This window comes from Trachinotus anak, unplaced genomic scaffold, assembly GCF_046630095.1.
Source record: "Trachinotus anak isolate AG129_WGS33_773 ecotype Australia unplaced genomic scaffold, CSIRO_AGI_Tana_v1 ptg000034l, whole genome shotgun sequence".
In the NCBI taxonomy this organism is placed as follows: Eukaryota; Metazoa; Chordata; class Actinopteri; order Carangiformes; family Carangidae; genus Trachinotus; species Trachinotus anak.
In genome coordinates, this window is record NW_027273885.1 from 745,983 (window position 1) to 770,683 (window position 24,701).

Genomic DNA, 24,701 nt, shown 5'->3' on the forward strand with positions numbered 1-24,701 from the left:
AACAGCTCAACACCCAGGAAACAGGAAGTAAATATGTAAAAAAGGAAAATAAACAATTTAAAAATGCAAATGCAAACAGTAGAACTGTTATCTGTTGTGACTGGTATCAATATCAGTGTTGCAGACTGTGCAGAATGCATTATGGGAAGTCTGGAGATGTGGAGTCATGAGCATCTCTACCAGCAAGTTTCTAGGAATTTCTGCAGCGCATGAATCCGATCTGCTCGTTCTGATTACAGGTGTAGCTGCAATAATTAGTATTAATACAAAACTAAGATTAAATTCTACAAAATCATAAATTATTGTTTTTAACAATCATTTATTTTTTAATCAATAACTTGAATCTCATGACAGAACTTTATGCTTGTTAGGGTTGATATGAAAGGCTCAGATTACATGGATGAGGGCAGTTACTGCTTGGTTGTGACATCACAAAGTTCCAGAAGTCCTGACGGCTGGTTTTAAGGCTCAGTTTCTGAATACAGGCTGTGTGCATTTCTCTGTGGACTGAGGCTTTGATACTTTCACAGTATTAATATAGAACCTAGACCTGCTTTATAATCACAAACACATGGACATCTACCTTTAGACTGGATGGAGCTTTAAATGTTTTATACCATGATGTTTTCCTGAACATGGAGTCCACCTCCACCTTTTATTTCCGGGCAGCTTGTATGAAGAATAAAAGCCTCTCATGGTGAAACACACACACACACACACACACACACACACACACGCGTCAGTTTACCATCTCCAGCTTCTCCATCCCTATGTTTCCTGTCTGAGTCTATACCTCAATCTGCCAATTCACTTTCCTCTAATCCATTTACTTTGCAATTGAATCTTTACACTGTCCGGCTAGAGAGTCTCCTGCATGATTAATAGAGTGAGCTGGTTTTGTCATCTCAGGAGGACGGTGGAGAAGGTTTCTGAGAGACGGGCCGCCATCCAAACATCCACTCTGCACCAAATGGGCAGGGAATCACTTTAGGTGAATCCATCGAGACCCGAGAGGCCGCTGAGTGTCGACGTACAGCGTAAACTGATAAAGACAAAGACACACGGCTTCACTATCATGTTAGAGGCAGGCAACAGAAACACACACCCACACACAGAGAAATACAAACACACCACAACATATACAAGACGACACACATGAGTCACGGTGAGGAGGTGAGTCATCTCATCACCAAATCAGCAATTTTAAACAGATTTAGACTCTTGGTGCCAGACGAGCTGAGGTGTCGTCACAACACCAAAATTAAACCTTACCACAGCACCTGTGTAAATATGTTGTTGTTCTCATTAAGTGTTATTTATAAAATCTAATCTGAGTGAATAGGAAACCAGAAAATGAGCTCAGTCGAGCCCAGACAGATATGAAGAGTTTAGTGCACGACTATAGTGAGCAGGTTAATAATCCTGGAGTCAGACTGACAGTTTTTATATTTGCAACCAGACCTCACTAACTACACAGAGTTTATTAAGACTGAATACACCTCCCAGGTGGAGGTCTGAGCTCTGCTGTTACCAGAACCAGCAGTGACTCAGTCCTTTCCCAGGTTTTAAGATAAATCTGTAAAAGATTAAAAATCCTTCAAAACCATCAACCTGAGACGGAAAAAACACTGATCACAACTGAGGTGAACAATGAGGCCCTGAGCTGAGACAGCAGGTCTCAACGGGTCTCAACAGGTCTCCAGTCCCAGTCTCCTACAGTCCAACACAAAGGCATACATACTGAGCTGAAATGATGAATCAATTTGTTAATCAATAAAACTGTTCTGATAACTGATGAAGATTTTCAGACAAAAGTGTCAATAATTCTCCTTCTTCAGTTTCTCCAATCTGCTGCTGCTCTTTGTTACACGTCAGTAATCTGAATATTTTTAATCTGTTGGTTAAACAAAGAGTCATTTAAATCAGCCTCTTAGGATTCTGGGAAATTAGAAGTGGCAGGTTTTATTATTGTATTTATTGAGAAAATAACTGACAGATAAATCAATGATGAAAAAATCCTTTTCTGTTTCCATCACAGGATTTAAGATGATCGCTGATTTGTTAAAGGCATTTTAAGGACGTTCACCTTTTTCCAGTTAGTGGTGGACAAGTTTTTGTTTTAATCTATTTTCATCTATGATGTAGTATTTTATTTTATTCTATTTTCTGCTCTGCATCAAATGTAAAAACACTTTGAGCTGCATTTAATGTGTGAAAGGTTTTAAAGATGCTATAATCTATAAAGGTAGATGTGTTTTCTGATTATAAAGCAGGTCTAGGTTCTATATTAATACTGTGAAAGTATCAAAGCCTCAGTCCACAGAGAAATGCACACAGCCCGTATTCAGAAACTGAGCCTTAAAACCAGCCGTCAGGACTTCTGCAACTTTGTGATGTCACAACAAAGCAGTCCCTGCCCTTAGCCACGCTCAAAGCCCCGCCCACCTGGGCCCACCATCCAACCTTTGATTTGGTTCCTCTGAGTGTTTACCTGAAATCTGCTGTATTTTTATTAGCTCACTCAGAAAACAGTCAAATTTAAATTAAAACATCTATTGGAAATAATAAATTGCACTTTCACATCACAATCATTCGCCCCAACAGTCTTTGAATGGTAGTCCATGTTTGTTTCAGTACCAAGGCTGAAGAACAGATACAGATACTCAACACTACAATAAAATTCACAATCATAAACATCCCGTCTGTCTGGTTCCTGTCATCAAGCTTAAATCATTTGCAACCACAATACAACATATAAATGTTGATGTGACAAAAACAAAAAAAAAACAAAAAAAACCCTTTTCGCCCGTCACATGACCACTTCCCTTCAGGATGAGGCTCTTACAGCCTCCAGCTTGTCAATTATTCATTGCCGAGCCTCCTTTACCCAAGGTGGTGTTCTGTATCACCAGCAGCTGAGAAGAGAGGACTGGATGGAGGCATCAAGATCGCAAATAGGATGGAGCGTTATCCCTGCTCTGGGATAAGTAATGGATCGAGCCTCTCAGCTGGGCAGAGCCTCCACTAAATCAAAGACGGGTAATTGATGTTAATGCTGAGACAAGGTCCTGCCCTGGGGCCGGGCCGCCCGCTGATTGAGATCTTCATGTGGATAGAGACGTGGGGCGGCGGGACGGAGGAGAGCTGGTGGTTGCAGTGGGCAGGACGCATCTTCTGCCAGGTGTCATGGGGGTTGACTTTAATGCACTGAGGGCAAAGTACTTGAGAGGAGGTGGGGCAGAAATGTTGATGATGGTAAAAGGTAGTTGCGCTGCCCTGAAGGCCACTTGTGGTCGGCCTCTTCTTACATCAGCCTGCATCAGGACCCATTTCAGGGGGAGGGATAACGTCTACTCTACAACCTCTACTGGGTAAAATCTACTGTGACAAACACAGTTCAATGAGCCTCCAGTTCTTCACGTCAAATTATTGTGCAATGTTATTTTTACTGCCCCATAAATATTCAGTTGTTAACTCGACTGTGTTGCGTTTAGTAAATGGGTTTATTGATATATTTCAGAATGTGGCGTCCTGCCTGAGTCTATATCATGGGAGGAATTTAGAGCCCAGGTCGGCTCAAACATCAGCCCCCAGGTCTGAAACCTGAAGCTTCAACAGTGAAGAAGCTGCAGTTCCTCTAACGACCACTAGAGTCTGGCTCCAGCAGTGAGTCAGTCCCCAGAGACTCCCATGTTCAAATGTCTTTATAGCAGAAACATGTTTACAGCCTGGTACAGAAACTGTTCTGGTCTCTAGAGATCATTTCCTCCTTCATGACACCTGTACGGCTGAATTTATAGAACTCACCTGTTTACATTTTATTAAAGATTAACGTGATGGAGGATTGAGGGCGTGGCCTCTCTGAGTGACAGGTGGGTGAGTGTATCCTTGCCTCAAACTGTCATGCACTGAAGTCTCAGCTCCACACAAGCCCCACCTCTTTGACCATTTTGTGGATCAGACACTGCCAAGATGGCGACAGTTTGAACTGTTTGAGCACCGACCTCCATTACTGGAGGGGCTGAAATGTGAGAGACTCCTTTTACCTGCGACTATAAAGACGTCATACACTCACAAACAGAGGAACTTTCTCCCTTTGACAGGCTCATCGAGCGTTGCCATCATTGGGTCTCAGCATTGAAGACAAACATTTTGGTAAAGGTCACACACAGAAGATACAAAACTGTGCCGAGCCAATCAGAGCTTTTCAACAGATAACGGGTCATCTTCCTGTGCCACAGGCAAAAACTACAGCAACGGCCACAACAACAGGATAAATATGATGATACATGAAACTGGGCCTAATTTCTTTGTGTTAATTGAAAATGATGCAGAGATTACTTCTCCCTTACTCACACTATTATGAGCACGACTGTGTTCACCTTGACAAGTACAGCAATATGCACAGTAGTGAGTGTACTGTGTACACAGTGTACTACATCTGATTGTACTGCTGTATCTAAAGCGTTGTGGACTTTGTCTCTGACTGTCTCTGCTGACTCTGGGCTGTCGGATGGAGACGTGCAGGACAAAGCAGCGTCTCCACGCTGCATCTGCTCAGCTCGCAGGGCTCTGGTTAAGGTCCCCATTCATTAATATTTGATGGGAATCAATTTGTGGAGCGGTGACGTGTGCACTAAATGACCAGGATCTGCTTCTGGATCCCAAACAGCTTCACTCTCCCTCTCTATGCAGACGTTCAGTCTGTTTCGGCCTCACGTTTGTTTTTCCTTTTCAAGCTGTTAAACACAAGTCCTGCTCCAAGAAAACACGACCACTCCAGGAGATTTTGCAGAGTCTGGACACAAGATGATGAGGATGAAGAGACAAGGACAGTGTGGCCTTGCTGAGAACCTCGAGGGTCCTCACCACTGAACTGTAACGGTCCAGTGTTGTAGTAACAAGACTGAAGAGCACCCGAGTCTCCACAGCATCTCTACTTGAACCTCAACACGTCACACAGCAGCTGAAGATGAGCTTCTATGTTCTAGTTACAGCAGATGTGTTCATGATGTTTGTTTTACTTCATAAACCTTGAACCTGTTTCACTATGTAATTCTGCTCCTGGTCTCTGCCTCTTAAAGGAGGTTTTTTTCTGTCCACTATCTCTAAGTCCTGCTCTGGGTGGGAACAGTTGGGTCTGTAAATAAAACTATAAAGAGAAGGTCTGGACCTCCTCTGTTTGTGTGGCCTCTCACTTATTTTAAAAAGCAACTAAAATCTGATCTCAAATTATTCCCTAATCAATAAATTGGTGGCAGTATGATGTTAACACAAATTAGAGGGACGGAGCTTTTCATAAGCACCAGCTGCAGCACAACAGATGACTACTCATTTAAGTCCAGCCCGATACTTTATTCTATGAATTTTAGTTATAAAGTTATATTTTTGGGCATTTTGCCTTTATTATGTGAGAGAGAGAGAGAGAGAGGATCATTTAAGTGTCGGTCAGTTGATTAAGAATATTACATTTTTTCTTCTTCTTAATTTTTTTTAAGTTTTGAATTGGTTTTAATTATTGCGAAGAATATTTCAGTACAGACCTGATGTCACATTAAATGTAAGTATGTATATATATATATATATAAAAAATCAGTTATTTTCCTGTGGCAGTGATTTAGTTTTAGAATCAGGCGTCATATTGTTGAACAGAGCAGGCGGAGGGATCAGACCAGAACCACAACTGGACGTTCTGATTGGTCAGGAACAGGCGTGGTTGTGGTTCCCACTCACTGGCTGGAAAACTCTTTTTAGTTTATAGTTTGCTTTTTATTTCTGAGCTGTGGTGAAGCTTTAAACAGGATCACTGTGCTGACACAACCTCAGTGAAGAACTCAAATCAATGCTCAATGTGCCACTTTACAGACGACCTATTGTTTTAACCTTTAGTACAATGACCTGGTCAATACTAATCACCGACACGTGGCCCCTGTCAGGAAACCAGGACGTCTCCTGTGAGAGTGAATCTGATGTGATTAGATATTCAAAAGGACCAGATGTCTGTTACCAGCAGGATCACATGACGATTCATCACTGACAAGCTTCAGTCAGAGGTTGATGTCTGTCAATATTCAACTATTAAAATCATTTTTACTGTCAAACTGTTCTGTGCTTTAAGATGAAGTTATTGATGTGATGAAATGAACTGATCTCAGACACAGTAAATCAGACCCGGGCCACATCCAGCTGCCTCGTCGCGCTCACTCTTTGGTCCCGCTCTTGTCAGATGTCCTCACAAAAGTACATGAACGTAACACATGAAAACTGTTTCCAGGTGAAAGGTCAATATTTAAAGAGGTGAAGAAACAGGTCAATCTTCTCTTTATGAAGAAGACTCCGAACCTCAACCACAACAACAACGAGCAGATTCAAGCTCATGTGTCGTCCTCGATGTCATCATAAATAATCACAAACTTGTAACTTAGAAAATCTGCACAGATACTCTAACAGTTTTATAAATAATAATAATACATTTAGAGTATAATGTTTATTATTATTATTATTATTATTATGCTTTACATGATGCTTAAGAAAAACTCTACCCCTGGAAACCCCAGCCTATTGCTGACCCCGACTCTCCATCATCATCATCATCATCATCATCGTCGTCCTCTTTGTTCCTCTGACTCTTCTCTCAGTCAGAGACAGAAATTAATCTGCAGTCAATCAGAAACGTTAGAAATGTTTGACCTCACAGGAAGTGGGATGAGTTCATGTGCAGTAAAGACAACAGACATCAGGAGAGAAAACGCTTTAATAAAGACTGAGTGTTCTCATGTGTGGACCAAGACTCAATGAGCCTGAATCATCTCCAGAAGCTGTGGAGTTTGTTCTGGTTCGACGTGGCAGGAAGCTGCTGGTAGCAAAGGGAGGGGAGGGGGGGCGGACAGAAGCTGAGGAATAGGGTTGCACCCCTTCGACAGTTTCCAGAGGCCGACCTTCCAAATCACTGAAACCAAAACAACTGTGACACCAGGCAGGGCCATGAGGAGAAGCTGCTCACAGCAGAGCAAACATGGTCCTGTCGCTAATGAGTCGGTTCCTCGCTGTGCTCAGCGGCAGGAAGTTCAAACTCCAAATGAAGTGTAATGAGGGAAAGTCTCTGTGAAAACACAGGAGGGATATATTTCAAGGCCACAGGCGTGAGCGTTCAGGCCTGACACGCTGCTTACCTACATGTCACTTCTCCTCACGTTAATAGCCGATCCGTCCTCGCCCTCCCCTCCAGGCTACGCAGTTAAGAGCTGAGTAGACATGGACATGTCCAAGCTCATTTCTGTTGGGAGGTGGGAATGTGATATATGGTGGGTCCCGTTCACCACGTGGAGCTTGTGAGCCCGACAGAAATCAAACGTCTCACAACAGCAAATATCCGTTTAACCACATCAGCACTGACACTGTCTGCATTTGGGCCAATTTTAGCCCAGAATCAGTGACTCAGTTTAGATTATTTTTGCAGATCAGTTGTCATTTGATGTGCAGCTCATAAGACAACAATTAACCACCTGCATGATAAAGGATCTGGCTGCAGGACAGTCAGATGGATCAGATGCTGTGGTCTTCAGAGTGAGCAGTGTAATAATCATCTGTTAGAAACTGTAGTGAGCTCGTTTTAATATAACTGCAGCAGTTTTCACATGTTGTGGATGAAACAGTCGTCCACCATGACAAACATACAAACTGAACTTCACTGCAGAACAGATCACATGACCATCTTTTTGTAGAGTCACAATCCACGATCTGCTTCCTGTTTCCACTCTGGTTTTATTCTGAAAGTCCTGACTCGAAGAAAACTGTGTCACAACCAATCACACACTTTATTAGTTCATGTGGAGCATTTGTTTGCACAGTGCTGGTTTTCATTTATGAGCTGCTATATTTAAGTATCTTAATTTGAAAGTTCAGTCACTTCCCAAGCTCGTCCCACGACACTGGTTCTTGTTCTGCTCAGGTGGAGAACTTGTCAATCATAGTAAAATTGCACAAAGTGACACATCGTAGGTTCTGGACGATCAAAGTGTTTTAAATGTTAACATGGTACAAGTTGTCTGCACAGCGTCTGTCCAGCTTTATTTTCCACAGACAGAGAAACAGCCTCCAGAAATCACACAGTGTCCAAGAGGAAACTCAACATAATTTAACAGCGGGACACAGTGACAGTGATTCAGCGTCCTGGAAACAACTGTGAGGACTCTTAGCTGATTTTAAACAGTAGGACACAGGCAACAGGACGTTGATCCACATGTCATAAGAAACAACGAGTGAACAATGAAGCTGTTTCAGTCTGACCCAACTGCTGACACACAGAATCTATTCCTGACATCACACCGGCCGATGTTGTAATTACTCTGAAATTAAAGAGTCGTGTGTGGATCTAACGACTCGGACGAGTCTCAACCCAGAGAAACAGACGCACAGTCACCACCAGCTCCTCTCTGTGACAACAACCAGGGCAGCGACAGAGCCACAGTTCAACCACACTAGCTCAGACTCAGTCACCGTGACACGACGTGGAGAACGTCCACTGGCATCACTGCTTCCAACTTAAACCTTAAACCAGTGGTTCCCAACCTCTGGGGCGGGGGCCCAATGCTGGACCGTGAAAGTGTTGAAAGTGGGCTGACAAATCATTTGCAAAAGAATGTTTTAAACATTAAAAATGTTTAAAACATTCTTTATTTTTTCTCATATCATGGTCTATAACTGGTAGAACAAGCAGAGGAGCTTTTATGTTGCTGGACCACATCATATACATGTCAACATACACAAGACCAGATCCAGGGCACTGGAGAATCTAAATGTATTGTTAGGGGGTCGGATGTGGGGCGCCAACATTTTTCAGATTTTTAATCAGGACATGAGGGTGAAAAAGTTGTGAACCCCTGATTTAAACCACACTTATAACATTAAAAGTCTCAGCAACCAACATGTAGAACGTCTCACCTTCATCTTGCTCATGTCAGTTAATATTTTCCTCAATGCTGCGTTCATGAACTGTTCCCCTATAAAAATACAACCTCATGTTCTGTCACATGGCTCCGCCCCCTCCAACTGACATCAAAGTGAAGCTGGTGATGTGGACGACACGAGCTCAAACACTGAGCCTCAGGCTTCAGAGTCTTCAGCCTCTAAAACAGACTTTCAGAAACGCTGCTGGACATGTTTTATTTTGAAAAGTCCAGGTTGTGTTGCAGGACAGACTGAAACTGAGACCTTCGACAGACACCTGCCTCGACTACCAGACAGTGGTGAATGCAACATGGGCAGAGACCAAATGCAGCATCATTTCAATCCCTATGAACACAATCACTGAGTGGCAGACGTCAGGGTTTGGAGTTTGCTGGGCTCGGGAGAGGAAAAAGGAAATGAAGGAGTATTACTCACTTGGAGAGGGACACTCCTCCGGCTTTCCCGATGAGCTCCTCGTGGTGGAGGACTGCATCATTCCAAGGAATGTCAAGGAATTTCAGCAGCGTCCTCATCCATTTCTCAGGATGCAGGACCAACTGTTCATAGTGCACCGGGAGGCATTTATCAGCCGCCTCCAGGCACTGAGTGTACATCGTCTCTATGGCCCGATTCCACTTGGTAAGGCAGTCCCGGTAGCTGCCCAGATCAAAGCCGGCGATGGTCACCTTCCGTGAGATCATGGAGTGGACTGACGCCCGCCCGTCACGAATCATGAGCACAAACTTGGCATGAGGAAAGATTTTGGCCAGGTAGGCGAGCGACTTCAGCGCAAAAGGGTCCTTATTGCACAGGAAGTTGGCGGGCTCGCCGTGTTTGACAATGATTTCCAGCAGGAAGGCCTGCATGGCGGCGTCCAGCACCTCGTCTGTCACGCCTGCCTCGTCCAGGCGCATCTTCTCCCGGCCCGACCGGCTCCACATCTGCTTCATGGCCAGGATACGTGGGATGACGCGGGTTTCCTCGCCACAGCGTACCTCTGGGTGAGCGTCCAGCATCGCTCGCATAAGCGTGGTCCCGCTGCGGGGCACGCCACCGATGAAGATGAGCGGCATGTCTTTGTTGTAAATGAAAGGCGTGCTGAGGTTCTGGCCTGTCCGTAAGGTGGTCCGCATGCTGCCTCCCAGCGCCGACAGAGGCAGGATCCCGCCCGGCTGGCTGCGCTCCTCGATGCGATGGTGGCACTCCATGGCGTGGCGGCCCAGGTAGAAGACGGTGACCGAGCTGATGACCAGACAGGCCACCAGCAAGTTCTGTTTCAGCTTGCCAATCATGATGCAGGCAGCACACAGTAGAGGACAATATCACCACAGGGGGAGGGATGGGAAGAAGGAACTGAGGGTAATTACGGTTCCCACCCTTTATGGTTGTTTACTGGGAACCAGGCACGGATCGAGCTCCCTGGTGCACAGCAGGTGTCGAGTTCCCAGCTCCATGAGGCCTGTGGCACAAAACACAAAAGACACAGTTAATTCTGATCATACAGCGGAGCAACATCCACTGAGCAGAATTCACAGCAAAACCTGATCAAATGAACCAGATTTTAAAATGACACGTGACAGACAGAAGACCCGTCAGCAGTGTGTGCACATCAGACGCATCGCAGAGCAAATCTACACAAAACATTTGTCAAGAAGAGAAACGTGGTGACTCTTTTACTGATGGGCCTTTTGATCATAAGCTGACATCACTGTGCAATTTGTCTGTGCAGAGCCTTGAACCACAAACAACACAGAACTGCTTCAAACACAATTATGGCAACAGAGCTGCTCCCAGAAAATATGTTTTATGGAGAGTTAGTTTGAAGAATTCAGCACCAACGACAGATCTGTTTCTCATCCTCTGGCTTTGATTCTCTGCAGATCACACATCATCTGCAACATTTAACACACACACACACACACACACACACACACCACAGAGGGCTGTGGACAACTTTTCCTCTGCTGTTGGAAGGTAAGACGCTGTGGGCTGAGTGCAGCCACAGTCGGGAGAGGAGGAGGTGATGGATGAGAGCAAGCTGCAGTAGGTCACTGCACTGCAGAGCTCCACTCACAAACCACATGTTCAGTCTGGTTTGACTTTATTCTTAGATTAACCTGACCTGGATAAAGGATGTTGGAAGTGGTCAACTACGACCTTAAACCTAGTTTCTGTAATCAGAGCAGGAGTTTAAAGCTCCACCCAGTCTAAAGGTGGATGTCCATGTGTTTGTGATTATAAAGCAGGTCTAGGTTCTATATTAATACTGTGAAAGGATCAAAGCCTCAGTCCACAGAGAAATGCACACAGCCTGTATTCAGAAACTGAGCCTTAAAACCAGCCGTCAGGACTTCTGGAACTTTGTGATGTCACAACAAAACAGTCACCATGCCCTCAGCTCCGCCCCAAGCCCCGCCCACCTGGACCCACCATCCAACCTTGCAGGATTTGGTTTCTCTGAATGTTCACCTAAAATCTGCTGTATTTTTATTGGATCACTCAGGAAACATTCAGCCAATCAGAGAGACTTTTTTCTCTTTTTTTTCTCAGCTTTCATTTTTGCACAATGAGATGGTTTCAAATATTTTAAATATGGGACCTTAACATAATTTTAATGCCACTATCAGGTCAAAATGTTTAGACCTGTAGAACTTTGGACATGAGGATGAATCCCTGCTCGTAATATTTCCTCTGCTTTACCATCATAGTTCTAGTCTTAGTCTGCTCACATGTAAAAAAGCCGAGCAGAAACCTTCAGATGGAGAAGATTTGTGTTGATATCCATGAGATATATTTGGGGTTTTTAGTACCAAAATCATCTTAGTGTAGATTTATGTCTCCTTCTGTTGCTCTAGTAACAACAGGTCAGCGAGCCAATCAGAAGAGAGGCTCCGATCCTCTCTTCTGATTGGCTCACTGACCTGTTTTAGAAGTGTTGAGTACAAGTGTTGATGTCCATCAGAAGATATATTTGTGGTTTTAAAAACCATCTCTATCAAAGATGAATTTCCCCACAGGCTGTCAGCACTGCGCAGCCGACCCCCCCTTCATGACGAGGGATTGGGGCGGGATCCTCATCTGAGCCGAGCATCACCGAATGATGCACGACGTCGTCATCTGCTTTTTCTCACTCATGAAGTTTTAATCAACGACTTTGTTCCTTCCCTGCAAAAACTGCTGAGTGGCGTTCAATGTCCTGGGAGAGCGTATGAGTCTGAGGAAACATGGGAATCCAAGCTATGTTTAGAAATGTTTTTCTGTCTTAAGAGGACGTTTGGCAGGAAACGTCTCCAGCTGACGAACGCAGAGATCAACAACGTCCATCTGTGCCCAGCCCTGACTACACCACACAACACCAGAGGACAGTGGTCTGAGAAACATAAACGAAGGAGACATGGCTGAGTACTTCTAAAATATATGAAGACTGCAGGTGTGGTGGTGAAGACGCCATAGAAAAGAAGAGAAGAAGAGGTTTACTGAGTCAGACAAAGCTCCTTCATCCATCATCCTAAATAATGATGATTATACATCATCTCCATGGTTTCAAGAGGTTTTCCAACAAGAACAAGAACAAGAACACAGGGAGTCACTGAATACTCTGGGTTCAATCTAAAGATACTGAAATAAACAATGTTAATGACACAGGACAGATTAATCCTGGGTTAATATTCAATCATATCAAATATAATATTTCTTGCAGTTTTGCTCAGTCTGTCCTGCTGCAGAGTCTGAGCCTCATTTCACTGCTTTGCTCACTATAGACTGTACCTCATCATGTGACTATTCAAACTGCAGAATCACTTACACCTGAAACATTTAACAAAGTCTTCTGAACCAGGAAGCTGGGGAGACAACATGTACTCAAAAAAACACAAACAGGAGCCTTTAAAGCATCTTATAATTAAACACAGGGCTGAACAATAACTCACAATTTAATCAAAATTACAATGTGGCCAAGTGCAACAAAAAAAAAAATCACAGGAGCTGCAGAAAAAAAAAGTGTCACAACATTGTTGTGCATTGTTAGCACCATAAGATCGGTGGTGCTACAGAGACGCCTCTGGGTTCAAATCATATTCTATAAGACCCAAGAAAAATTACATCATCATCATTTTTTATTTTTTCAATGAATATGAAAATGCAAAAATAATCCATAATTATTTCAACTGAAATCATGACTCATATCGAACTTTATCTGTCAAACTAACTGCAAATCTTTTTTTTTTGCATATCCTTCAGCGCTAATGTAACAGAAACAGCTTGGTTTCAGAACTGTTCATTGCTGAGAAGGTGTTTGGAAAGTCACAAAACCAACTGCTGCACAGGAAGGCTCATCCTCACACCCACCACACGCTCACGCTTTCACCGGATAAAAACTACAACCAGCAGATGAAAACAGCTGCACGTCATCTGAATTAATTCTGTAGCTGCATTTTTGATTCGTCTGATTAACTGAGTGTCTGTTCTCAGCCAAAGATCTTTTGTGAGAGACAAGAGGCATCACTCTCCAACTGCCATGACTTACATTTGTGTCCATGCAAGAAAAGAGGTAGTTTTCTGTGCATCATGTAGTCGCTGTGCTCTCGACAACATGATCTGATGAATCCATATCTGAAGCTTTCATCCTGTAACGTGTCTGTCTGTTGACAGACCAGCGATGCATCGCTGCACCATCTGTTTCCCCTCTGACACCGCGAGCCAACGTCTTCTCAGCAGGTTGCTCATGTCTACTGAGCCAAGTGGCTGTTGTTGCTTTTAAGCAAACATCCTTGACTGTTAACTCACTGTTCTACGAGTCAGGGGCATTTCACAGCAAAACATTACTGCTAATCCCTGCAGCTCATACAAGACCAAGCTGCTGATAAAGTGTCTCCTCTGAAGAAAATGAGTAAATACTGTCGGAAAGTTCCAACAGGGAAGCATCTGACAATGTTTTTCTTTCTTTTCCTGTCATCTGGCTTTGTCTTCTCGTTCAGCCCACCCACACAACCTCACGTTTCTGTGTCTTCTTCAGTGATTCAGCCGTGAAGGGAGGGGGGAGTCAGAGCTACGGGCTGCCGACACCTTCAGAGGATACGAGAGGCGCCTCCAGGCTGCAGCACCCGTCCTCCTTCTGGTGCACCTCTACTGTCAGATATTATCAAAGTGGGACTCCAGGTGAGAGCGTGAGTACGGGTGAGTCCAGCTGAAATTCAAGGAAGAGCTTCACAAATCAGCAGCCAAACCAAAGATCAATATGGTGCTGATCAACTCATCATCATCTATAACTGAAGAAGGAGAGGTGTGGTGAGGAAGTCGAGCACAAACAATCCAGGTGATTATCTGGATGTCGAACACCTCCACAGACGTTCCTGCACATTTAGTTTTACAGAGATGGAGTCGATCATCTCAACACAACAGCAAGCTGCTGGTTTGTTGTGTCTTCTTTTGCACAAATCGCTGCACTCCTCCTCCAGCTGTGAAAAAAGATCAGGCTCGCTGTTCAAACTCTGCTGTCAGTGGAGACGCAGCCATTTCTGCCTCTTCAGAGGATCCGTCCATGAAGGATTTTTACTACAGCTGCAAAATCAGGCCTTTATTTTTTGATTGTGATACTGAAAATGTTTGATACTTTGATACTGGCTGATACTAAAAAGACAGATTGTTCTACAAAACCAAAAACAGAAAGCAAAGGTTAAAAGTCTAAAACACAAGTAGCTGCACAGTAACTTTACCTGAACACCTAAGTCTGAAACTGTCGACAGTCATAGAGAACAGATCTGACCAGGGATCAGATTCTTCATGATGTCACAACAACAGACAGAACAGAGTTCAGGCTGAGTGAGTTTCACTTGTTCACTTTTCATCAACAACATGTTGTCAACATGTCACAGTTTCTGTCTGTGACACTGACCTCTGACCTCTGCTACACTCCACACACAACCTTAATAGAGGCTAACGTTAGCTTGTTTAAGCTAATGTAGCAACATCTTCCAGTTCTGAAACCTGAAGCTCCAACAGTGAAGAAGCTGCAGTTCCTCTAACGACCACTAGAGTCTGGCTCCAGCAGTGAGTCAGTCCCCAGAGACTCCCATGTTCAAATGTCCAACTTTACAGCAGAAGGAAACATGTTTACAGTCTGGTACAGAAACTGTTCTGGTCTCTAGAGATCATTTCCTCCTTCATGACACCTGTACGGCTGAATTTATACAACTCACCTGTTTACATTTTATTAAGGACTAAAGTGATGGAGGATTGAGGGCGTGGCCTGTTTGAGTGACCACTCCACACATACCCCACCTTTCTGCCCATATTTGGATTAGCTGGGAGTTAGGGGCAGAGTCAGGGTGGGAGCTCACGTTAGAAGCTCCAGTCATCACTGCTCAGTCTGTTCAAATTTAACACTGACTTTCAAATGAGTATTTTCACACCATGGGTCTGTCACCATGTTAGTCAGTTTCTGACAGTCTGGAGTGTGTGTGTGTGTGTGTGTGTGTGTGTGTGTGTGTGTGTGTGTGTGTGTGTGTGTGTGTGTGTGTGTGTGTGTGTGTGTGTGTGTGTGTACTGTATGTTAGCTCACTGTGTGCACAGCAGCCTCTGTGGTTTTCTATTTCTTGCTGTGATATTGAATCTGGTATCGACAGTTGTGGGATTTTGTTGGTTCTGGTACTGACCACCACGTCTGTTGTTGTGACGTCCCTGCTCGGTGCTGTGGACAAATTTCAAAAACCAATGAGGTTTCACAAATGTCAGCAGATCCTCAATTAATTCCCAAATTAAATTTATGAAAATTGCTCCATGTGCAGCCAGGAAATCAGGGACAGATAAATCTGACTCCTCTCTCCTGGTGGCTGGAAATGAACATTTGTGTTCCTTTGGTAATGTAATATCTCTGTTTCACTCTATGCATTGTTTTTCCTGGGGTGGAAAATTTTGTGTTTTGTTGTTAAATGAAATGTTATAAAAACCTAGTGAGGTTTGGTACAGTCCTGCTGAAACGTTAGACAGATGCAGAATGTTAAATGTTGAAGCTGTACAGCTGAAAATATCTGAAACATGACATCACATCGTCTGTGAGGCTGGTTTGAACAAGTACGAGGAGAAACATGAACCAACAAACACCACACAACAGACCGGTCCAGGATGCTGCAGGGAGCTGGACTATTTGTGAAGCTTTGTCTAAAACTCATTTTCAAAATAAGGAAAAAAGAAGCTAAACTCTACAGATTCGTTAAAGCCTCGTACCTGACTGATAAACTGCGGCTGAGATTCAGAGCAGTGTCACGTTTCACCTCACACCAGGACTGAAACGTGTTTGTGTTAAATTAATTGAGGCTCTTCTCTCCTGTTACCGACACTGGATCCTCCTCACAGGAGATTCTCCCCATTGATCTATTAGGGGAAGCAGAGGAGGCTGAGGCGGCTCTCCACGGACCGACGGTGAAACCAAACCACAGCAACACTTAATCAGGAGGAGGCGTGGTGCAGGAGGTCCACAGGAGGAGGAGGAGAAGAAGGATTCTGCTCGTCTTCCTCTCAGGAATCAGCTGATGTGAGCGATCTGTCAAACACTCAGGATCTGAACCATCACCTGCTCTGAGGATCTGCAGGGGGCTAAGGCTGGATCCACCCCCCACCCCACATTACACAGTGCAGTTTCATCTACATTAGCTTCAGTGTGACTCTGTTCCATAAATAATCTTTCAGTTTAACAGTGAACTATAATTTATTGTATTCAGGGGCCCCAGGGGCCAAACAGGCGTCTGCAGCTCACACTGTATCAACCATGTTCTTCCACTTCAGCTCCAGACCTCTGTCCGCTCTGTACAAACACCGAGGCTGAGACCTTCTCCACTTTGTTTAGCTGCAGACTGGTCAACCGCAGTGTGTCAGGAAGGAAGGAAGGAAGGAAGGAAGGAAGGAAGGAAGTCAATTATGCTGCTATGGCAAAGACAAACTGTAAATGAACAGGTCTCATATTGTGGGTTTGATTGTGGTTTTTTTGTCAGCTGCTTTGAGCAGAAGTATGTTTGTTTTATCTACGTCCCAGAATCAACTGTGTCATTCATATAATACAAACTGATTATATTCATTCATTCATTCATTCATTAATAATCATTTAATTTGGAGAGAATTTACTTGATTAATCGCTACATCTGTAAAACATCAGAAAAAAAACTCCACTGTGATTAAAACTGTTTTATGTGACGTTTAATTTGCCAGTTTACCACGTCAGTGACGGACATGTTGTTACGATCCAGAACACTTGTTTCACTACAGTAAAAAATACAGTCCCACAGAACTAAGTATCAGTGTCTTCCCTCCAAAAACATCTGGATCAGCATCAACTTTCAAAAACTCACAACGTACAACAGCGTTGTCCCGATTCAGGGGCCACGGGCTCCACAGGACTCGGTCTACGGAGGATTTTCACTGTTGCATCACCAAGCTCGGCCTCTGTTGCCTAGCAACCTTGACAACATGCTGTTTTTTTTAACGGTTTTCAGGTCCTTGGTTTTAACAGTTGTACTGTTACTGTTGAACTGAGCTGAAACACATTTAACAGTGTGATCCTCAGACTCTCTGTCAGTGGTGTTTGCTGCCATATTATTTTCATTACCGCTGCAATGAATCTTGGGATACGTTGAGTCATTATGGATTTAACCATTGTAGCCTTTGTTGTCCAGGAAGAGAAGGACACGCACTGTCGGCCTCTGACGGACGAGACCCTGAACTGAGACACAGCTGGTGTGTTACTGATGTCTGTATCTGTGTTACAGAGGAACAGAGTCCATCATCGGGGCCACATTCGGGCCCCTCCGGTCTCCGACTGTCATCGTCTCACTGACGAATGAATCCCTGTTTATTAAGTCTGATGAGTTATCTGATTTGGTGCATTCCTCAGCTTCAGTCTGCTCTGACCTCTGACCTCAGGCTCCATCATCAATCACATGAACAAACCCGATCAAGCTGCAGCTGCACTGAGAGACGGCTGCTCCACAGGCTCATTCCTGCTGAGCCCAGTCCACACTTCAGCAGTGAGCCTGTGTCTTCTTCACACTGCTGCTGCTCTACATCCAGGAATCATCTGCAGGGCCTCTACAGAGCGAGTAAACAGGGAGGAGGGCAAACACAGTCGCCCTCCTGATCCTCTGTTATTTGAACAAACCCTGGATTCTCGCTGGATTTCATTTGCTCACACACCTGTCACATTGTTTACGACCTGCAGGGACATTTGCTTCTGCCTGTTCACAAAGGACGGTTTGACATTAGAGCTGAGACGATCTGACATTTCTCCATCCAGAGAAAAAAAACATCCACCCAGCGGGAGTCTTGTCCTAATGTTGGTTACATCACTGGGCCTGTGGCGACGGATGAAACGTGTTCTATTCAGAGTCGGCCCGAATGTTTGAGCCAAGTTAACGAGGTGTTTTAAATGAAATGTTACGCCTGTGTCCCCTTTTTCTACTTGGTGGTAACCAAACACCACACGTTAAATGATTGGCTCGCTCCTTTATCAGGGGATACGATTGGCTGTTTGTGTACCAGGGAGGGAGCACGCTCAGGGTTTGTTCATGCAACCGTGAAACTATTTTCATATTGCTACTGAAGAAGCTTCTATCAGAGACACATATCGATATCGTTTATCGCACTGGTGTGATTTATCTCACAGCTCTTGACAGGTTGAGGTCGAGACCTTAAAGCTGGAAGTGCAGCTCAGGCTTGGATGAACTGGGACACGACACCAACACCAGCATCGGAAGTGACGCAATACACTTACCTCAGCACGTCGCAAGAACAGACACCTCACCATGTTCCAGCCATGAAGGACATAAACAAAGTGTCTCTGACCTCTGACCTCATTTACAGCCTGTAAACAACCCTAATAAAAAGTGAAAATACAGCTGCAGAGGACGGCGACCCGATGATCTTAGATCGTTGACTATCTTACTGTCACTGTTTCAGATCGATCACACTGATCAGTTCAGTCCCTGCTAACCCGCCCGTGTTAACCGTTAAACAGCGAGTCCTGGTTCTGCTCTGCAGCCTCAGTGAGTTTCAGGCACATGAACCTGAACAGAACCAGAACCACCGTCACCAGCTTTCTAAACATCTGATCTACTCAGAGAGGGCGGCTGTAGATGAACGTGGGTTACAGAGGCTCAGCAAGCAGCCGACACAAACACCTCCCAGAACTCCAGACCCTCTGTCCTAGGCGGGAATGTTGTGCCTCCATTGCACTTCGGCGTTCTGTGTAAAAGGTGCGAAGACAGAATGAGCCTTGTTGTTCCAGCAGCCAGGTTGACTGAGGCTGACACCAGCTCACTACCTAAAACCACACACTGTCTGCTTTGTTTGGTTCACAGTAAACAAGCAAAACCAGCAGGATCTCACTTCAAAAGCTGCTTCGGTATCGTATGGTGAGGCCCTGTAAGCTGATTGGTTGATGCAACTTTCCCTCTGAACGATGCTCATGCACTTTAGTTTATGTGCAGACGCAGAAAAATCAGCTTACTGTGAACCCTGGGAATGTTTTAATCCAGCTGCAGCAGAAACAGGCCTCAAACAAACAGCAAAGAATTCAAAAAGCACCTGATGATTTGCACTTGAACGCACCATTCACACACACTTCCCAACACAAATTACTATATATGGAAAGTATATGTACTACAATACTGCTAATATTATACACACACACACACACACACACACACACACACACACACACACACACACACAGTGAGGTCCCATATCTAAATATATAAACACATAATCCAAGCAGAGGCTCCATACAGACTCCAGTGTGTTTACATGTAAAGCTTCTGCATGATGCCGCTAGCATTTCAAATTAGCAGTTAAGGCTGCAGCGTATAAACAGTGTAGGCTGATAATAATCATAACAGTCATTTCAATAAACCAGCAAGAACCACACGCATCATCATCATCATCATCATCATCTCCTCATTCTTTGTGCCTTAAAGAGGAAATACACACATTTTTCTGACTGAACAGATTGTTTCATAGATTCCTGTCGACGTGATGGTAGTAAAAGTTAATTTTTTAACTCATGTTCACTGAACCTCTGAACGTCTGCCTGCTTCCTACCGAGTACATGTCTTTAAACAGGAAGTCGTTCACACACAAACCACAGCAGGTCTGCATGCATGCGTCTCCATATGCTTCTGACTCAGTGCACTGAGCACAATCGATTTTAATGTCCCTTATTAAAGCAATGCACTGCTCAGATAAATCAGCCTCACCTGGTGCACACTCACCTCCACCACAACGCAGGAGTCATAAACAATGAACGACGCAGCACTAATCAGTAAAGTGGCTCACTGAGAAACACAGGGGAGTAAATCTGCTCCGACTAGACTCTGTGTGTGTGTGTGTGTGTGTGTGTGTGTGTGTGTGTGTGTGTGTGTGTGTGTACTGAGTGGGCAGCCTTTAGTCAACTAGCATGAATACAATTTGTAAAGCAGTTGCGACACAATCAGGGCTGTGAGTGTAGGAGTGTGGAGACAGTTTTTATTCCAGGACCACACTGATGTTTGAAGCTGCTGTTTATTCAGTATTTTAGTGTAAAACATTCAGAGAGAGAGTGTGTGTGTGTGTGTGTGTGTGTGTGTGTGTGTGTGTGTGTGTGTGTGTGTGTGTTGCAGAGATCCACTGAAGTGTTTTTCAAAGGGGTTTGAATAAAGGGCAACTGGACACAAAGACGTTCAACCTCTGATCCAGGAGGCTTCTTCAGTCCTGACTGACAGGTGGGGAGTCCCAGGTATTTAACCTGTGTGGGGTCCAGGAAGTCCTGCAGTCTCGTAAAGCTCTGAGAGATACCATGACCTGGACACTGAGAATCTTCACAGACTCTGGGGTCGTCATCAAGGCCACAGATGACGGTTCATTAGGGCTCTTCACTGTGGTAATGACGGTCATTGAGTTTTTGGAGTCACCTGAGGGCAGGTGTGAAGGGTTGTTAAACCTCCAGGGAAGGGATGAAAGACTCGTAGACTTCCTCCTCTGTTCAGTGGTAGTTTCTCCACTTTGACGTAGATGGCCTCCTCTCAGACCACCTGTCCTCCATGTTTAAAATATGTACCTGGTTGAAGGAGTGTCCCTCATAATCCAGGTGCTGAGTCTTGACCTGAGGAGTAAATCCTCCTGCGTTGAGCCATGTGTTTGTTCAACGACTGTTTAGTTTCACTAAATGAGTTAGAACGAGTTAGTTAGAAGAAAATAAAATAAGGTTCTAATGTCGGATTTAACAAAGTTGAAACTGAGCAATTTTATCTATCTGGACAGGTCTTAATCTACCTGGACAGGCTGCAGGAACAGAGCCTCTGCAAACAAGCTTTAAGATAAAATAAGATAAGCTAAGCTAGTCCTTTATTTGTCCCCCAGGTGGGAAATTTGCAGTGTTACAGCAGCAGAGAGGACAGGACAGAAAAGAACTGCAAAATGACAACATCAAATACTGAAAATTAAAAAAGATTAATAACAACATAGTGTTATAGTATTTACAATAGTTTTATGAACACATCCAATAGCTGAGCCTCTACCTGAGCTGCTAAGCTAAAGAGCTAAAGCTAATGTTTAGCAACAATGACAACGACAGAGCGTTTATAACTCCCTACCATTCCCATTCACACCTCTAACTGGCTTCTTCTCCATAGCAACAGCACCTGAGGCTTGTGGGTATTGTAGGATTTTGACCCGTCCATCACGCCGAAATGAAACAATTAAACCTGGAGACATTAACATGAACATATAGAACCATTACATCACCCAGGAGTCTTCTGTTTCTGTGTTCAGTCACATCAAGGATAACATTTAAAAAGGGAAAACACTCCTGGCCCCTCCCACTTCGCCACTCTATAATAGGTCCATTCTCTTCCTACTCAGACGCATCAAGTCACCAGGGAAACCTGACCAGTGAGTGGGTGGTCACCAAACGGCTCGGCTGTTCCTGGACACTGCTCACGAGGAGCCATGTTTTCCTGTTTCCCACCAATGTGATTTTAATGCTGCTTCTTTAGTGTTTTAACACTCAAGTGACTCAACGTTAAGAGAAGCAACAAAGGAGCACAGACTTCACGACGTGTGAGCTGTTAACTGTTGGCAAATACACCGACACAGGAGAAGGCTGTGTCCTCGACCACAGTCCGTCAACAAACTGATCCATCAATCAAGCAGTGCAGGAGCTCCACCGACGTCCCTGCCACCAGCATTGCTATTCTGGGGGGTTGATGAAAGTGGGTTCCCTGCATCAGTGAGTCCTTGAGCAGCATGCACTTTTTGAAGGAACTTATAAATCTGGGCCTGGCTCTGCAGCTGAAACCCTGGCACGGCCTCGGCAGTGAGACAGCTGTTTGACTGAATGTAATAATTGTGATGCAGCAGTGGGTGGTGTTCTCAGACGAGGAAATGAGAGTATAAGTGAGCTGGAGTCCAACTGATCCAGCACTGCAGCTGTGGAGGCCGACCCACTGAGAGGAGCCAGCTCTGAGAAATACTCTGAATTCAACTGGACTGGAGTCTTTTTTCCCTCCAGACCACCTGCACACAGCAGATGTGCTCCTGGCTGCCAACACACTGGTAGTCTATGCCCCTCGCTGGCCACTGGAAACTGTCTCTTCAGCTTTTGAAGATCGCTGCACAGCATTTTTTTAAAGCTCCACAGTCTAAAGGTAGATGTCCATGTGTTTGTGATTATAAAGCAGGTCTAGGTTCTATATTAACACTGTGAAAGTATCAAAGCCTCAGTCCACAGAGAAATGCACACAGCCTGTATTCAGAAACTGAGCCTTAAAACCAGCCGTCAGGACTTCTGCAACTTTGTGATGTCACAACAAAACAGTCACCACTCTCAGCCACACCCCAAGCCCCGCCCACCTGGACCCACCATCCAACCTTGCAGGATTTGGTTTCTCTGAGTGTTTACCTGCAATCTACCACATATTAGACCACTCAATTTTATTTGTATAGCACCAAATCATAATATACAGTATCTTAATTGATTGGCTCACTCAGAAAACAGTCAGCCAATCAGAGGAGAGACTCAGATCCTCTCCTCTGATTGGCTGACTGACCTGTTGTTACCAGAGCTCCAGAGAGAACCTGAGAGAGGAGATGTAAAACTACACTGAGATGGTTTTTGGTTCTTAAACCTCAGATTTATCTTCTGATGGAGATCAACACTTCAGATAAAACACAGAAGTTAAAATCTGGAGCTTTAAAACCTTCATCGTTGTAAACCTGCGAGTTTACACAGAATCATTTAACTTTGAGTCCACTGAACACTTTCTCTTCCACTTGAGCTGAGTGTTCCCTTTATTTACTGGAGAGTCTGACATGCAATAAGCAGTGGAGGGGGTCTGAGGGGGGGTCATGTCACTCAACAACCAGAGGTAAACAATAACACTCCTGTCTGAAAAAGATGGACAAGTAAAATACAGTTGATTGAGACCACGTCTCTCTGGGCCTCGGGTTAAGATGCAGTGCAGACCCGGGCTCAGCCCCGCGGTCACCAGGGGAGGATCCTTCCTCCAGCCCGGAGCCCCCCCAGCACATCCCGTCATCTGTGTGTCGGAGCAGACCTCAGACCAAACTACAGTTTAATTACTGCAATTAAACGACGCGTGGCCCACCGGCAAAGAGCGCACATCATATTAAATCACAATGAGCTCAAGGTTACGATCCTCCGTCCGCACCACGAACAGTCTGCCCTGCGGACCGGAGCTCCGGGGCGGCGGCGGCTGGTGGCCCGGCCGTGTGTCCGGTGTCTGCGCCGCCTTCTCAGGATCCGTGGAATGTGTCCGGGGATCTGGAGGAGTGAACCCGAGCTTCGTGCTCGGCGCTGGGCTGCGGAGGGCGGCTCAGACCGGAGCTCTCCGTCCGACCAGCCGGGGTCGTGCCCAGCCTCGGCGGCTAACACGCCGCACAGCAGCGCTTATGTAACCCGCCTCTGAGAGACGGAGCAGCCGCGGAGAAGATGAGAAAACCACGGACTTCGGTGGTTCGGAACCCCCTGAAAAAATGTGCGTTTACGCAGCTCCCGGGCTGCGGGCGGAGCTCGGCCCGGAGGAAACCTACCTAATGCTGCGGACACGGCGCAGGAGCCCCGGGGCCGTCGGCCAGAAAACTTCCACGGAATCCGGCACGAAATCCGGACAGTCTCGGCCGTGCCCCGCGGTCACTCTCCGGACATGTGGCGTGCACTCGGCCCGCGTCGGGCGCTCGGAGGACTCGCTGCTCTGGAGGACTGAAGCTGAGGCGAGCCCGGCGGCTGCTACTTGCTGCTCCGCTGCTGCTGAAACACCACCTGTGATTGGTCCATAGTCCAGACGGTTGTGTGTCAGAGCTTCTGATTGGTCGACACGCTGCTGGGCGGAACTACAGTACATTTAAAAACACAGTACATGTAGGTTCAGTAAGCAGTTATAACTAAACAATCACATATATAGATACTGATTTAAAAATATTTCACATAATTTTGCACAGACTAATAATGATATAAATGAAATATTATGCAGCGGTACAATCACCAACCATTAGACATCAAAATGGGAATTTATCTTTTAGAATAATGACTGAAGCCAGAGGATATTATTGGTGCTTTGACCAGTATGTAAACACTAGAAAAATTATCTGATGATTTTTTTTTTTTTTTGCTTGATTTTTGGTTGACTCAGAAAATTACAAATAATAATTATTACACATCACAAGCCTTCCCCTTGCCATGTATAACATTTACCTTACTGTCTGCTCTGGGA

The 24,701-nt window shown here is 44.9% G+C and overlaps 1 protein-coding gene across 5 annotated transcripts in view; it reads right to left on the reverse strand.

Annotated features, from left to right (window-relative positions):
* Window positions 1–24,199, reverse strand: part of tpst1 (tyrosylprotein sulfotransferase 1) — a 37,779-nt gene extending 13,580 nt beyond the window's left edge. For 4 of the 5 annotated variants that reach the window (XM_071471590.1, XM_071471591.1, XM_071471595.1 and 1 more), the window contains exons 1-2: window positions 24,022–24,199; window positions 9,385–10,408 (exon numbers count right to left, since the gene is read on the reverse strand). In XM_071471590.1, the coding sequence (XP_071327691.1) occupies window positions 9,385–10,241 (857 nt within the window). In that variant the 5' untranslated portion in view covers window positions 10,242–10,408; window positions 24,022–24,199. The remainder of the gene's footprint in view (window positions 1–9,384; window positions 10,409–24,021) is intronic. The other variant, XM_071471593.1, reaches the window with a different exon arrangement.
* Window positions 24,200–24,701: the final 502 nt, after the last annotated feature.